The sequence below is a fragment of the Patiria miniata genome, unplaced genomic scaffold, assembly GCF_015706575.1.
Source record: "Patiria miniata isolate m_02_andy unplaced genomic scaffold, ASM1570657v1 HiC_scaffold_26, whole genome shotgun sequence".
NCBI lineage: Eukaryota > Metazoa > Echinodermata > Asteroidea > Valvatida > Asterinidae > Patiria > Patiria miniata.
In genome coordinates, this window is record NW_024037065.1 from 1,113,411 (window position 1) to 1,128,348 (window position 14,938).

At 38.7% G+C, this 14,938-nt stretch overlaps 1 protein-coding gene across 1 annotated transcript; it reads right to left on the reverse strand.

Moving 5' to 3' along the window:
* Nucleotides 1–5,616: 5,616 nt before the first annotated feature.
* LOC119734068 lies at nucleotides 5,617–14,631 on the reverse strand. The gene is made up of 14 exons (XM_038207433.1): nucleotides 13,635–14,631; nucleotides 12,277–12,444; nucleotides 12,019–12,159; nucleotides 11,748–11,862; nucleotides 11,288–11,522; nucleotides 10,360–11,056; nucleotides 10,032–10,179; nucleotides 9,473–9,748; nucleotides 9,170–9,350; nucleotides 8,813–9,051; nucleotides 8,394–8,624; nucleotides 7,834–8,089; nucleotides 7,428–7,655; nucleotides 5,617–7,245 (listed from the first exon to the last, which is right to left on the reverse strand). The coding sequence occupies exons 1-14, from the start codon at nucleotides 13,637–13,639 to the stop codon at nucleotides 7,076–7,078; spliced, it is 3,090 nt and encodes a 1,029-aa protein (XP_038063361.1). The 5' UTR covers nucleotides 13,640–14,631; the 3' UTR covers nucleotides 5,617–7,075.
* Between the last annotated feature and the right edge of the window lie 307 nt (nucleotides 14,632–14,938).

Here is a 14,938-nt window from a genome sequence, read left to right on the forward strand (position 1 = left end):
GGAATAAATAATAATAAAAATAATAATAGTAATTGGGATTAATTGGTTTTTCGCAAATCCAACACGTGTTTGTTTTATCATGATGTTCTTTACCTCGCTCGTTAAATTTCATGGGTTGGGGTTTTTTAAATATGCAATGTATGTCGCTTTGTATTTTTAACATTATATTTACAAACTTTGATGCAGCATCTTACTTCTATAAGTCTCTTGATACGCATTGGTGCCGTCGCATCTAATCACTACCAACGAGTAACCGCTTGCTTTGTGAATGTTTGTCTTTTGCGTGTTGTCCTTTTTATCGTCCGATTTTTTTCGGCGTAAACTACAAACGGTGCTTTTTGTTTTAACCTGTAGTTTTTAAATTATAATATTGGCACATCGTTTTTGTCGACTATCCACTCGTTATTTACATATTTTCGCTTAGCGGTAGGAAATACAATCTACGGATACAATCAAAATACAATGACGGATGTGTATCTATACCATTACAATCGGTAATGTGTCTATCTAATTTTACTTGCGTTCTATAATGACACAGGCACCTTCGACACAAATATTTCTTACTTTTATGTTTTGTAACGTTGAAAATCCATCTCGAAAAATTATTTATCCAGCATGCAGTAGTGATGCTTGTCACCCTCAGAAAACAAAAACAGATTGATTGGTCGTGACTCTGCTTTGTAGTTTTTAGACACGTTGTTCTGCCTTCGGCAGCCGTTCCAGAATGTGTATAGCGCCCTCTGCTGTTCATGCGTATTTTTTCATGACATCGTTTTGATCAGTTATTCATCACAATCGTGCTCTAGAAAATCAGTAATTTCGACAGGTTTTACCAGTAATCCAATCCCCTTAATCAGCACAATCTGTAAGTAATCTTTCTCTGATCATGTAATGTATAAGCTTTACTAGTTTGATCACTGTTTTGTGGGTTTTTGGGGGCTATTTCTTAAAGTTAGTGTCGTTTATTTACGGACACGTGTACATAAACGTGTTCGGTCTCATGTACATTTTGAATGGGTTTTTGTGGACATTTTGAGGGCATGGTTTTTCCTTCTCATCCCGCTTACATGTCAATTTGAGGGGGATTCGTCTACTTTTACATGTCTGAATTCTTTATTGTAATTTCTCTGTTATTTAAGGGAGTATTTCCAGCCAGTTTATTCTCAGATTTTGGATTCTTGGGGTAGACTTGTCATAGTCCTTGGGCCATTTCCTGTATTTTCGTCTCTTTCATTAGTGGTCAATTAAGATAGTTCATGTAATCACCTCACACTAATGAACACTCAATTAATCTTCTGTACTTTATTGTTTAAACTCAAAATGAGTTCTGTATGATTTAAATTGCAGTTTCACACCACTTCCAATAAACAGCTAATTTACAGACTCCACTAGAGTCCATTTTTGGCTCATTAGGAGAGTGTTTTAGCCTCTGCATAGCTGCGCACATACACGTGCAGTGAGGGCAGAAGACACGTATAACGGATATATTTCCCCCTCATTGGTATCTGGTCGATCGGTGTTGGAAGGTCTACGCCTTTAAATTTGAGTCTGTCGTCTTTGGTGTATACAACAGGTTCTCTATGAATTTTATATTAGGGATCGTTTTTTAATGTTATTTTTTACTTTATCCGTATACAAGCCAAGAGCAGCTCTTAAACACCATCTCAAACACTCGTCGTCTTTGTTTTTAATGTTTATCATCACCGTTTTCTGTTTGATACATTTTGGTAATTCAATGTAAGAACTACCCCTCACGGGGTTAAACGTGTTGATTTTGATGTACAACGCCATTATCTTTTTTTAAACCCAACCCGATCCTTGGTTCGTATACCTTTCATCGTTTCTAAATAGCTGGTTGATGTCTTCTTTTAAAAGCTGTTTTATTTAACTTTGATATAAAACGACTCTCTGATCGCTAAAATGAATAGCTTCGATCGTTTCGGTCGTACCATCCGGTTTTTTTTTTTCGTATCTTATTTTGATTGTGAGCTCTTTTTTAAACCTCTTAGCTCTCTCAATTCTGACTTGATTTTATTTACAATTTGATCTTCGTGCTTATCAAAATATCTGAATAAATCGTCGTTAAAAAGTCAAGGAATCAGTTCCCAATTACTAAAGTTGTTTTGAAATCTCCTCGTCGCTCTAAACTCAGCCTCCTCGGGTTGCCTAGAGTTTTGAATCGCCGAGAGTAAATCTTTTTTTTATCAGAAATCGACCTTTATAACCCGACGGGTTATATTCTAGATCGTAATCGTCTACAATCTGTTTGATCTCAAGTAGCGTCTTTTTCCTCAAGTTTTTAAATTGAGCTTTGTATTTTTTTTATCCCGTTGATGTAGACTTTACGCGTAATAGCAACATTTAGATTGTACGGTATATTATATCGCTGGACGTAATCGCGCAGCGTGGCTTTATTCCATCTAGAGAATCCCTTAACGATTGGCCTGATCGTATTCATCATTTATATTTATCAATAAAAAAAAATTAAAAAAATTTAAAGAGTTTAGACTTTTGGATTTATAAGCAATCAGTCTCACCGGCTGGTGAGAGAGAGAGATTTTCAATACGAGAGATATTGGGCCCGGTTTTTACCTGATTCCGAGACTGAGATATTGGGAGAGATATATATGGGGGAGAGGGGAGATCTATTTGGGGGGGAGGGATCTATTTGGGAGGGGAGAGGGAGATCTATTTGGGAGGGGAGAGGTGGGTAATTGGGGGAGAAGGGGATCATTTGGAGGGGTAAAGTCTGGTGACCTCCATTTATACCTACTGAAATATCTCATGGGCCTTTCAGCTGGTCTGTGGATAGTCAGTTATAAATGTAAGTAAAGTTGCTGTTAAGGGTTAAAAATAATAATTTTCTTTAATGATTCATCTTTTATTATAGCTGCTGAATGTCCAGGATTTTTTGCGGGGGGGGGGGGGGGGGGATTGGATGTTTTAATTCTTCCTACATTTGTCCAAAATGTTTAGTACATGTAGGTTACCCCAAACAACCTTCACATGTGGGCGTAAGTGGGGGGGGGGGGGGCTGTTAAATGTTTTAACCATGATCGTGAATTAAATTCAGTGACTGAATATGAATCTGTGTAAATTTTCTTCAGTAGGAAAATGAATTAAATTATACAATTTGCACAATTTCAAGACAATGATGCTTACTGATGCCAAACCCGAGGCATCATTAGAAAGCATGTCAACTGAGAAATATATAGACTGCACTTTTGCAATTGGTATGCGAAAAACAATTTAGTACTGAAAAGTTTCACATTCACAAGGCTAGAAGGTCTTAATTCTTGAAAAGAGAATGCTCAAAAACCAGGTTTTTCTGTGCGCAGAATTGTTTTCCGGAGGGGGGTGGGTGGGTGAGGGTGTTGGGTGAGGGTGAGCGCTGAAGGAGCGAAATTTTTGAGGGGGTTGTGAGCCTTCCCATTAGAAATATAATTTACACTACTCCTACTGCTATTTCTGGATATATCCCCCTTGTAATTTCAGATTTTGGTGATTCTGTTTACGCAATTAACTTACAAAAAATTTTTTGGTCCAACCTCTGGGGGGTTTGGACCCCAAGCCTCCTCTGTACATGCACCTGAAATCTTGGGAGACACTTAAATAATGCCAACCTTTCAACTCAGTTTCAAGTAAGTTCTTATCAAAGTTATTGTTTTTCAAATTACTTAAGTTTTTCAGGGATTGAGGCATGCCTAGATGCTAACAAAATTCTTCCCGAGGAAATGTTTGAAGTAAGAGTCGACGATGCCACTGAAAAGAATCAAAAAGGCCCACTAAGATCCCGTTTGCGCCAAAGGCCCTTACTGGACAACAAGACCTTTGTTTACGAGGATGCATTGCCTGGAATCGGTTAGAGGTATCGTGACAAAAAATATTTTTAGAACTAACATTTGGTTACTTGAGTAGTGAGCTAAATCAAAACTTGTGAAAACGTGCCTTTAAGCTGAGCTATGAATAAAGGTAAAAAAGAAAACAAGATTCAGCCTTGAGGAAACAATTGCTTTGTATGTACATATAAAGAAAGGCTATGAACATTATGACCCCAACAAAACATATAATTCAACTTGCAATGAAAATATAATAAATATTGGAATTGTGCATTGTGGGGATTTTACGGAATATTACCTTTTTCCTAAAAGTCAATTAGTCAGTATTTTGAGCTGCCTTGAAAAATGCTTTAAATTCACAACTTGAGTAATTGAGTAAGACTATCTGCTAGAGAACAATATATGTAGTGGTTGATGTTAGCACTAGTAAGCTGTGGCGTAGCCCCCCCCCCCTCCCCCCCCCCCCACAAAATCTTCGCGTCCCGGAAAATAAACTTTTAGGAAAAAGAAAATAACATTTCCCGGGGCCCTTCAGCGGGCCCGGAACCCCACGCCGTAAAGCCCCTGTCACACTTGTCCGAATCTATAATTCCGTTCATAAACCGATCTCAAATATTATTAATTCGGACACGTTCGGAGAGAAATATCAAAAACCAGCCAGAAATGAAAAGACACCGATCATAATCCGGTTTTATTCCAGATCTAATAAGTTGCTATTCCGATTGCAATCCGTCTATATTAAGAACCTCTCCGATCATCACCGGACATGCCAAACTCATTGATCTCAAGACCGACCGCTTTCCGAACATTCCGTTTATATTCGGTGCGTCCGTTTTTTGATCGGCATTACAATGGTGTGGGTTCGGAATGAACTCTGAATACATACGGTTATCGATCGGAATCGGAGGCCTGATCCGTACTCTTCCGTACCTATTCCGCATTGCAACGAATGGCAACGAATGAGTACAGTGTGTATTCCGTGCATATTCCGTGTGTATACCGGATACCGTCCGTATTGAGGTTGCCGCGACAATTCGGAGAAATTATTAAACAGGTTCAATAATTTCTCCGAGTTACTCAGTGCATCACCGAACGTACACGAGTATATAGCGTGGAAAACCGAGGGAAATCCGTTTGAGTTCAGTTCAAACCGATTAAACACCGAATCCACCATGTTTTACTCGGAACATGAACGGAGTGACGATTCGGACAAGTGTGACAGGGGCTTAGGGGCTTTGCGCTTGCATTTTGTCTGCCGCTCTGCCAGAGTTTTTGCCCGTCCAGAACACTGTTTTGGTATTCTGAAAACGGCCTGATACGATTTCAGAAATGAAAAGAAATACGCCAATGACCCCCCCCCCCCATTGAAATCCTTGGTCTGCCACTGGATTGAGCAATAATTTGGAGCCCCCGAGAAAATCAAGCAGCCCCCCCCAAGGAAAAAAATCCTTGCTACGCCACTAATACACTGTAAAACCGTGTGTTTAACTTCTAAACACATATATAAACGCATATCTGTAACACTTTATAAACGTTTTGACGCGATTATAAATAAACACTGAACACATTATGTTTAACATCTGAACACTAATATAAACACACAACTGTAAAACTTTGTAAACACTTTGACGCGTTTATGAATAAACACTGAACACTCATGTTTATATTTGAACACTAAACGTTTATTTCTTTAAACACATAAACATATGAACATGTTTTATTTACTGTTTACTTTCTAAACACAATGTACTTTTAAACACGTCAATGTGTTTATAGCATAAGGCCGTTTTTTTTTAATTACTTGGATTACGGAATTTTTGGGTCCCCATTTCCGGCGGCGAGCGGGAAATGAAAAAAAAAAAAAAAAAAATGGGGGCGCCCTATCATCCAACATGGCGGCGCCCATAGAGACATGAAGAAACAAAAACGGGCACGAGAATGAACAGTCACTGCATTTTCAAAACCACGGTTTCAAAGAAATAGTGACCATGGAGTGACCAACGGCCCTTTCCTTTCTTTATTTCTTCAAACCTGTGCAATAATTGGTACTGGCGTATATTTTATGAGTTTTGTAATGCTCTGTGTACAAAGAATGGCAGCAACTAAATGAAAAACCGTGGCTCATAACAAACGCGTAGACTGTAGGTTCCGGGTGCTGTGGCATCGTGAACGTACATGACGTGACCCAGTACAGTGCATAGCTAGCTAGGTTGTCCGATTCCATGCATGCACCAAACAGGTCAGAGGACTAGACCACTATTCACTACGGGGGAGCGGTATAGTTTCACTGTACATGTACTGTTGAACAGAACGTGACCCGTAATTTCAGAATATCTAAAGTATATATTTCTAACAACGCCTTTCCAAACATCTCCTTTAGAACAATAGAAATACACATTTTACACAAAAGGTGCAAAGGTACGACTTTACTCACCCCTACATAATAAATGTTGCGACCCGAGCACCAAACACCTCAAACTTGACGCAACTTTAGCCAATTTTTCTCAAATTAGACGTTTAAAGCAAAATCAGAGTATAATACACATAAGAATATATAGGAATAACAAAGTCGGTGTAACAATAAAACAAAATCAAAGACAACGCTAGTTTGTATTTTACGCTAATGTTTCAACATAGCAGACATGGAAGATCTGGTTCCTATTGCAATGCATGATAGGCGTCCCATACTGCAATCATAGAACCAGACTACCGCTGAATATGCATTAACAACGAGGTCACCAAACAAAAATGAAAAACTCTTTATAATTGGACTTAAAAAAACTACCTTTTCCTGTAGACCAATCAGAAAACTGAAACACATCGTAATTGTAAATCTCTAAACTGGGACCACTACACAAAACAATTAATATCAAACACTAAGCTGTTTCACGTATGTTTCAAAAAGTTCCAAAGCTTGCATTTTATGTTACGTTTGACACAAAATGGCAAAATTAATTATTCAAAAATCAATAGCAAATCAGTTGATGATGTCATCGTGACATCACTTCACATTTGGGATATTAGTACAATTTCCTACCAACCCAACTAGTTTCATTACGATCGAATATTCGCTTATATGTGTTTCAAGAAATGACAAAATTACTCACTGAATCAATAACAACAGTCGATGACGTCTTCCTGACGTCACTTGTTTATAATACTAGCACCATTCCCTAGTGGAAAAAGAAAAACAATCAGAGAAACAAAAGCGGTCCCGCTGTGCGCGAAACAGCTAATTACTTCACTTTTCCCCTAGTAACTAGTGGCTTCCCAATATCGAGACAGCTTTGGCACATCGGCCGCACTGATGCAAACTTTTGCGCGGCTTCCGTCAACCTGTGGTCGTCTTCATCAACGTCCGTTTCTCCACAGTATACACAGATTGTGCCGAAGTACTGTCCAACAACTGGGAATAAGAAAGAAACGGAATTCATGCATTAGCGGGCCCGCGCTAAACACGTTTTAAAGCAGACTGACGGTTGCACAGATCATCTTTGGCCTGGCACGGGCTTAATACCGCATTCCAAAATGTAATTGAGAAAGGTGTGTACACTAATGTAAAACATTAATGACATTACATGTACATACCAGTGTAGTATGCCGTTTCTATTTGGCTGGAACACGTGATAGACTCTCTTGAAACATGTACGCTGTGCTTTTCATGACCTGGAGGAAAGAGCGAGTTACCACATTGGTAACTCAACTCGTCCTCCATGTCAATTATTGCGTCTCTCTCCCGGGACGAAGGTTTCTTGGCCGAGTAGACAAGGCGACGCTTTCCACATTCCCTGCATGATACGTGCATTCTTGCTTTCTCTGAATGTGCACATAGAAAACAAAAACAGGCGTATATGTACATGTAATTTCTGTAGCACTGGACTTTCAATTTAACTTGACCAAAATAAAACCCATGGTTAAATAAATTATTCAAATTTAAATTTTAAACTACATGTATACTGTACATGTACAAACAATGGATGCTGTATGAATGCACCTCTTGTGAGTAGAGATTTGTTGCTCTTGTCATTTTCTGTGACGTCGACACGCCCTTGTCTTGATGGCATGTCCACGTCAGGGGACAATTGAGGGGTGCCATATACCACAGAAAATGGGAGAAAGTGCTCATTATCAGGGGCAAGAACGGGGTCTGGCGACCATTTCAGGTCCCCATACAGATCGTCCGACATCCTGGGAGGGTTGAGGTAGCAATATGCACAGCTGTCCACTTCTTCCAGCTTGCATTTTTTCACCTGAAGTACAAAAGGCAAAGAAGCTTAAATAATCAGTACGTGTGGCATTAATGTCTATAAATGTAAGTACCAAACATCAAACATGAATAGGCCTACCCGTTCTGGTCAAAAACTATATACATCGTAAACTAAAGAGGAACGATTTTGATCGCTGAAAAGATTGTGAATTTTGTCGACTTCTTCACTATGCGTAGTCTGCTTCTAATAGAGTTATTGTACCTTTTGGTTACAATGACTTTTATTGCTTCCATCATGCATCATATCAGTACACAGGTCTATTCCAAAAAGGCGTATTGATATTTACCTGAAACGCATATTGACTCCTTCTGCAGTGCTTCTGAAAGAAACGGGAGAACATTAGGTCTTTTTCCATTTCTTTCCGTGACCAGTTTAGGCGTGCATTTTGCGAAACAACACCTAGCATTTCTTCCAATGCAATAGTGTTAATTTGTTCGTCACTCAGCGCTTTCTTCACGTTCACTTGGGCCTCTTTGAATTGAAGTCTTCCAAAACGCTTCTGGAGCACTTCTACGACCTTCAAAGGACAATCCGAAAGAGTAAGAAAAAAGGGAAGGGCGGGTATCTAGGTTAAATTTATGGACTTAAACACTCTACAATGCTAATAAAAATATAATCATATAATATAGGACATTAATATTCTGCAGCTTCTACATTACTGCGCATTACAAATCTATTTATTAAAATATAAGTAAAGGTGCTTACTTCACTTGTCGATTCCAGCAACGCTGTCTTAAATGAAGGCAAATCGTGAGCCTCTTTCCTTGTAGATTTTAGACCGTTACAACGCTTCATTATTTTTTCGTAGTCTGCGGCCATTTCGTTTCTTGCTAGTGACACATTCTGCAATGCCAGGTTGAGTAGTGACATGATCCTCTCTGCAGGATTTAAATAACTACCATGAGGAGCTGTCCTTGCATGTATGAACATGTCCAGATCCAATGCTGCAAAAATAAATACAAAGTTAACACAATTATAATAAATTTAGGTACACTTGTAAACTCACAAAGAAGCAACAAATTAGTCCCAGTGTACTATCAAATGAGATTCAGAGTGTGTTACCAATAAATAGAGCTATAGCTGCTATCTGCACTGATGGGTTAGTTGTTCTATGGTCGGGCCCTCCATCGGTGAAGTTGATAAGAATACTCTTGTCGAGGTTTACACCATCCTCGCAGTGTCGCTCCCTTAACAAGTCAATAACTTCACATGCATGTCGTTGGGCTGTTGATGGTTCAAAAATCTGAAGGAAAAAACACAATGTTATTGAACTTACATGGCGGATTGTTTTCCATAGACTCAAGAGTGAAGACATACGTTTGCCCTAAACAAAAGTATAACGAACGTTTCGTAAAATAAATTTACCTTGTTTTTGATTCTGACATAAACATCTCCATTGTAGAAGCTGTCCCTTGGCCCCTCTGGAATATCTGCATGAAATGTAACTGATGGGACAAGACCACAGACATGGAAATCATGGTCAAGTGCCTTGGTGGCACGTTCTGGGTCTGCAGAGGTGAGGGATTTGCCGTGTGCACGCACTCCAGTTGAAACCGGTGCATGAGGTTCACCTACTGGAACTACGGCTTTGTCATCCAGACATAGGAAGACTGCATGATCTTTCCATTTTACGGCGAATTCCTGCATTAAACAAAAAAAAATGCTTATACATGTACATGTACATGGTGATTTATTTTATAGGAATGTCCGCCCCTATAAATGTTTAGATGGTGGGGGTAAGCGTACGCATTGATACCGTATCCAGAGGAAGCACTTCATAAAAAAATACATAGCATTTAAAAAATGGTTGCAGGATCAGCATAAAATGTTTCCTTTTCACACTACATGTATACTTAAATGCCTTTTATCATCAAAATCATGTCTGTGAATAGTTACAAGTGATAAATCTTATGCTAAAGATTACCTTCAGTAACTTGAAGTTAAATCCAGCATACTTGCTGTCTGGATGTTCTTGCCGGAGGAGACGCTGCTGAACGGCATACTTCACATTAAAGCGGCCCGTGTATCTCACGGCAGCGTTAGAGTGAGGGTTTGATGGCCAAAATTGAAACCTGCAAAGCAACAAAATCCCAATTAACGTATTAAAATTAGTTTTCAGTATGAAATATTAATGTCTGTTGATGCTTCGATACAGTTTGAGAGTTAAGGATCAGTCTAAGATCCCACAAAACACAACACGCTGAACACAACATTTAATAGACAGCTTTAAATGTACACAAGAAAGACCAAACCTCATCCAGCTGGTACTTGGTATGTTTGCATCTGCAGGTAGCCTCTCCATAATCTGCCGTCTCAAATCAGCTACACTTACTGCAAAAGGCATGTACAGTTGGGTGTCATGCCTGCGATCGTCGACAACACAGACTTCATCCAAGAACTTTGATAGTTCTTCCCAAAATACGTCGAACTTTGTCGACGACGCATTTCCATTCATGGACCTCAGGTCATAGAACAGGTCTGGCTCATCACTATCTGCTATGAACCTGAGGACACGCTGGTCTATTGCTGTCTGGTTTGACGTTTCAGAGGCTGATGCATCCTCCTTGATGAACCTGAACATATCTCGGAGGATGGCTGGTTTTACTTTTGCTGACTGCATGTATCTGTCGATGAATTCTTTTCGCATTGCCCTTGTTGAGTACCTTGGGATATGCAGCTTTATTTGACCGATTAGATCCATGTCGCGCTCTTGTATACGCTGCTCTTTCTTGAAAGGAACCCTCCATATGTATGTCAAATTACCAAGATAATTTCCCTGGTAGTAAGTCCACATGGCAAAAGGTACATCCAAGGCAAGCTGAAGAACCCACTTTCTTCGTTCGTAACGATCCTCAGGCTCAAACCGTATCAGAGACATTGGCACGTACTCATCAACCCCAGAAAGAGCCGTTTGAAGATCGCGATACTGTACTGGAACATGTCTAGATGCTGAAAAATACAATTTGTATAAGCAAAATTTACTTTCATTTTCATTCATTTACAAACATTCTGTAATTAGTTTAGACTTAATTCCGTATCAAAAAGTGGTATTTTTTTTACAAAGATTAATGTGTACTTATAGGCCCCTATTCGCAAAATAAATTGTGCAACCATTGAAGCTAGAAATATGTAGGCCTAATTCCAATGCAAGATACATAGAAATGAAACAGACATTTTTACCTTCAGTAATTTGGAATGTAAACTCGTTGTCTGGGGATCGCACAGGCTGTTCAGCAACATGGTGGGCATCATTTCTTTCTACCTGTTTGGACAGAAACACGAGGTATTTCTGCATGCTTTCTACTAGACTTGACAGACTCTGGGAGACAAACTGCCACCTGTTCTCGCTCAGGTATGGTTGTAGAAGTATGTTGCACCATGTATCAATATGCAACTTCAATTCGGCATATTTGATCTGCAAAGTACCAAAGGTTTGTTGAAAATAAATATCGGAGTAGTAAATTTCAATCAAGGCCATTTATTAATGTTGGAATTTGAGTACATGTACATTAAAATGTTTATTCTGTTTTGGGGGAAGAATGTAGGTTTTATGAGGTGATCAATTTAACCTGTCTTCTTGTCTTTAAATGTTATTTTTTTGTCCATATAACATAAAATTAAGTCATACGCTTAAATTCACCTTTGGTGCAGGCCGGTGAAGTACTTTGGGATCACAATACCCATGGAATTTCTGAAACATATTCGGTATGGGGCAGTTCCTCTCCGCAAATTGTCCGTGATGGAAATCAATGTACCTGAAAGACAACAAAGTAGAATTTCTTAAGTATCATTCCAAACTATATTTTGTTGTACAAGGTAAAAGAAACCTTTAAATAAAATTGTAGTTTTCGTTTCGAATTATGTGGAGAGAGGTTAAAGTACATGTTCGTTTTAAATGTAGGCCAACATACCAGAGTGTATCAACCAGGGTTTTCACAAATTTTGTGCCACGCTCGGATGCATCAGCCTTGGTCCACCCAACTCCTTGTTCAGATAGCATATCGATGCAGGCATTGTGCAATCTGTCAACCGATGTCATCTTTGCTGCAGACCTGTATTGAAGATTAACTTTATATAAATACATTTTTGAGCAAGATGTTGCTTTTTTTTCTTGAAACACATCTGAATTATTCCAAAGAAACAAAAGCAAATAGTTAAATCAACGTTACTTTTTGGACGGCAAATGCGAACAGTCCTTCTGAGCTTGCATCATCACCGTGAAAGCTGACTTCGTTGGATGTTGTTCTTCATGCTGCCCCTCGCATATGATGTCCAGCACTTTATACTGAAAAAGCACTAGGTCTTCCACTTTAAGGGTAACATCTATTTCAGCAAATCTGCAACATTATCAACGATCCCTATTTACACATCTCATACTTACATGCTGGCCTACATGTATAATCAAAACACAGTCAAATATGAAGCAGCACACCATTTGCTTTGCATGATACATGAAATCAATCAAAGTGAATATAGTGATTGTTTTTAATGATGAAAACACACTTTAAATGGAAACTCACAGATGTATGTGTTTTCTATTTTGTTTAAATGTATCAGGTTAATATTAAACAGTCGTTTTTCATAAATACCTTTCTAGTGATTTTTTATGCATTGGGGCAAAATTTGAGGCTACATTACAGGTAATTGATTTTCAGCCAATTTTTTTTCATTCTTTAATATAGAAAAGTAGCAACATTTTTACCTGATGCATTTAAAAAGGCAAAAATGACTATCGACAGTTAAATATTAACGTGCTATGTCTACTTTGCGGGATGCATACTAGTTACCCAAAACAATAAATATGGCACATAATTGACACATGGAAGTATTAATATGCGATATTAAAATGCAGCATTTGCTCAATTGTTAAAAGTGAAAAGCAGCCCACCACCTTTAATAACACTCAATCAATTTAATTACTCTTCAATCCTTTTGTGATCCTTCATGCCTTTTGTTTTCACTGCCAATTTTCCAACAAAAAAGTTCTGAAAAAGAGAGCATCTTCATCAGATCAGAAGCAGGAGAAGCACACAAGCCCATATACAAAGATGCATTTGCAGATGATTTGTTTGAAATTTGCCTCGTTTTAAAAATGGAGGCTAAGTCATGTTTCATGGTTTTTCAAACTTTTACCATACACACTAATAAAGCCCGATGTATATGTTTGCTTGTTCAATGTTGAAAAACTATTTTGATATGAATAAGATCACTTGAAAGTTCTTCGGAACTATTCCTTGTTTTCTTAAATCTAAATACTGCACCGGTCTTCACCACAGCAGATTAAATGTGCAACAGAAAACAAAAGTGCTTTTTTATGACAAAAGCGAGGCAATTAATATGTTTGAAGATGGCTAGCATATTCACTACATGGCATCTAAACTACTAGTGGCATCCATCACTCAGACAGATCTGGTATGAAAACAATGTGCTAGTACTAGGATAAATATACAATAGAAAGGAGCAAAAGAAAGGCACACGATGAGCAAATCAGAAATCTAGCAAGCTTACATTGCTTTTTAAAACTTACCGCATCACCTAAAGATTGCAGCATCAAAAGAGAAAGAAAATAAATTGATATTAAAATTACAACACATTGACACAATTGTATTTTATGTCATCGTTTTGTTTTTCAGCTCGAATAAAAACAAAACTGCCTTCCCCATCATTCATGAGACACTTTCTGTCAAATAAAACGAAAAATTAAACTTGTTTTAAAAAGATAAAATATGCCTATTTATCACAATATTCCAAAAATACCTGTTTGATACAGGGCTATTTTAAAGTGTAAGCCCCAATATTTGTTTCCAATTTTTTTAAATAAAGGTTTTAATACAAACTCATCTCTTTCGCCCTCCCAACTAATATTCCTAATCCCTTCCACACTATTATTAATAAGTTCCATAAAAAGCAGCACGAGTTTGATCAAGAGATCTTATCTCATGATGAATTACCACTCCCTCGAAAACTAGCTTCATCACTTTCATGTTTCAAATAGTGATCGATCACTCTCCGCAATTTTGAGCACAAACCACGAGTCACATTTCTGCAGCCTGCTGGCTGCGATGACGCAATTTGCCTGCTATGTGGTCCCCCTATCAGTTTAATATTTGCTTATTTGTTTTCCCAAAATACTATAGGCTATTCATTTGAATCATTGTTTGTTGATGGCCGAATAAATAATAATAACTATGTGCACGATGTATGTACGTACAAAATAAACATTAAAACGGCCGTCTGACCTCCCCATACTTGTATACAAAAATGCTATTAGTACGTTTACGCTGGAAGTACATGCACACATTATCATAAAATTAAACCGCGTGTTCTTCTTCCTTCACAACGCACGCTCATGTACAATAAACCGGTGAGAATAAACTCTTTCTCTGACTCACTCGTTCTGTTCTGTGGACGCCGCAGATACCCTTTTGATATCTTTGTCCGACGGACTTATCCCCGTCCTACATATGACGTCACGTATGACTTCCGAAGGGGAACATTTAATCAACCTTCTTGTAGTAGGTCTGGACCCTTCACGCACCCTCACGAGAAGACAAACGGATCTCCCGGCGTGGTCGGCCATTGTTGCAGTACGACCTAACACAGTGCATGCATTGCACACTGCATGCATTGACAGCGCGCGGCCTGGCCATGCACAATATTTACGGCCACGTGTGGTCTGTGCACGGACTCACCATGTGCACCATACATGGCTGCGCGCGGCCCGCACGGCACAGTCTGTAGTCGTCGCCAGTCTAAGTCATGTCGTTCGATCAATCCAGTACTAATACTATGGTTTACAGGCCTGGACAGCGCGCAATATAGAGTTTTTTG

What these genes read in the sequence shown, in the direction of transcription:
- LOC119734068 (XM_038207433.1), bottom strand. An exon ending in TCGCATTTGCCGTCCAAAAA is followed by an intron (nt 12,160 to 12,276) that starts GTAACGTTGATT and finishes TCTTCAATACAG; the next exon opens with GTCTGCAGCAAAGATGACAT. An exon ending in TTCACCGGCCTGCACCAAAG is followed by an intron (nt 11,523 to 11,747) that starts GTGAATTTAAGC and finishes GGTACTTTGCAG; the next exon opens with ATCAAATATGCCGAATTGAA.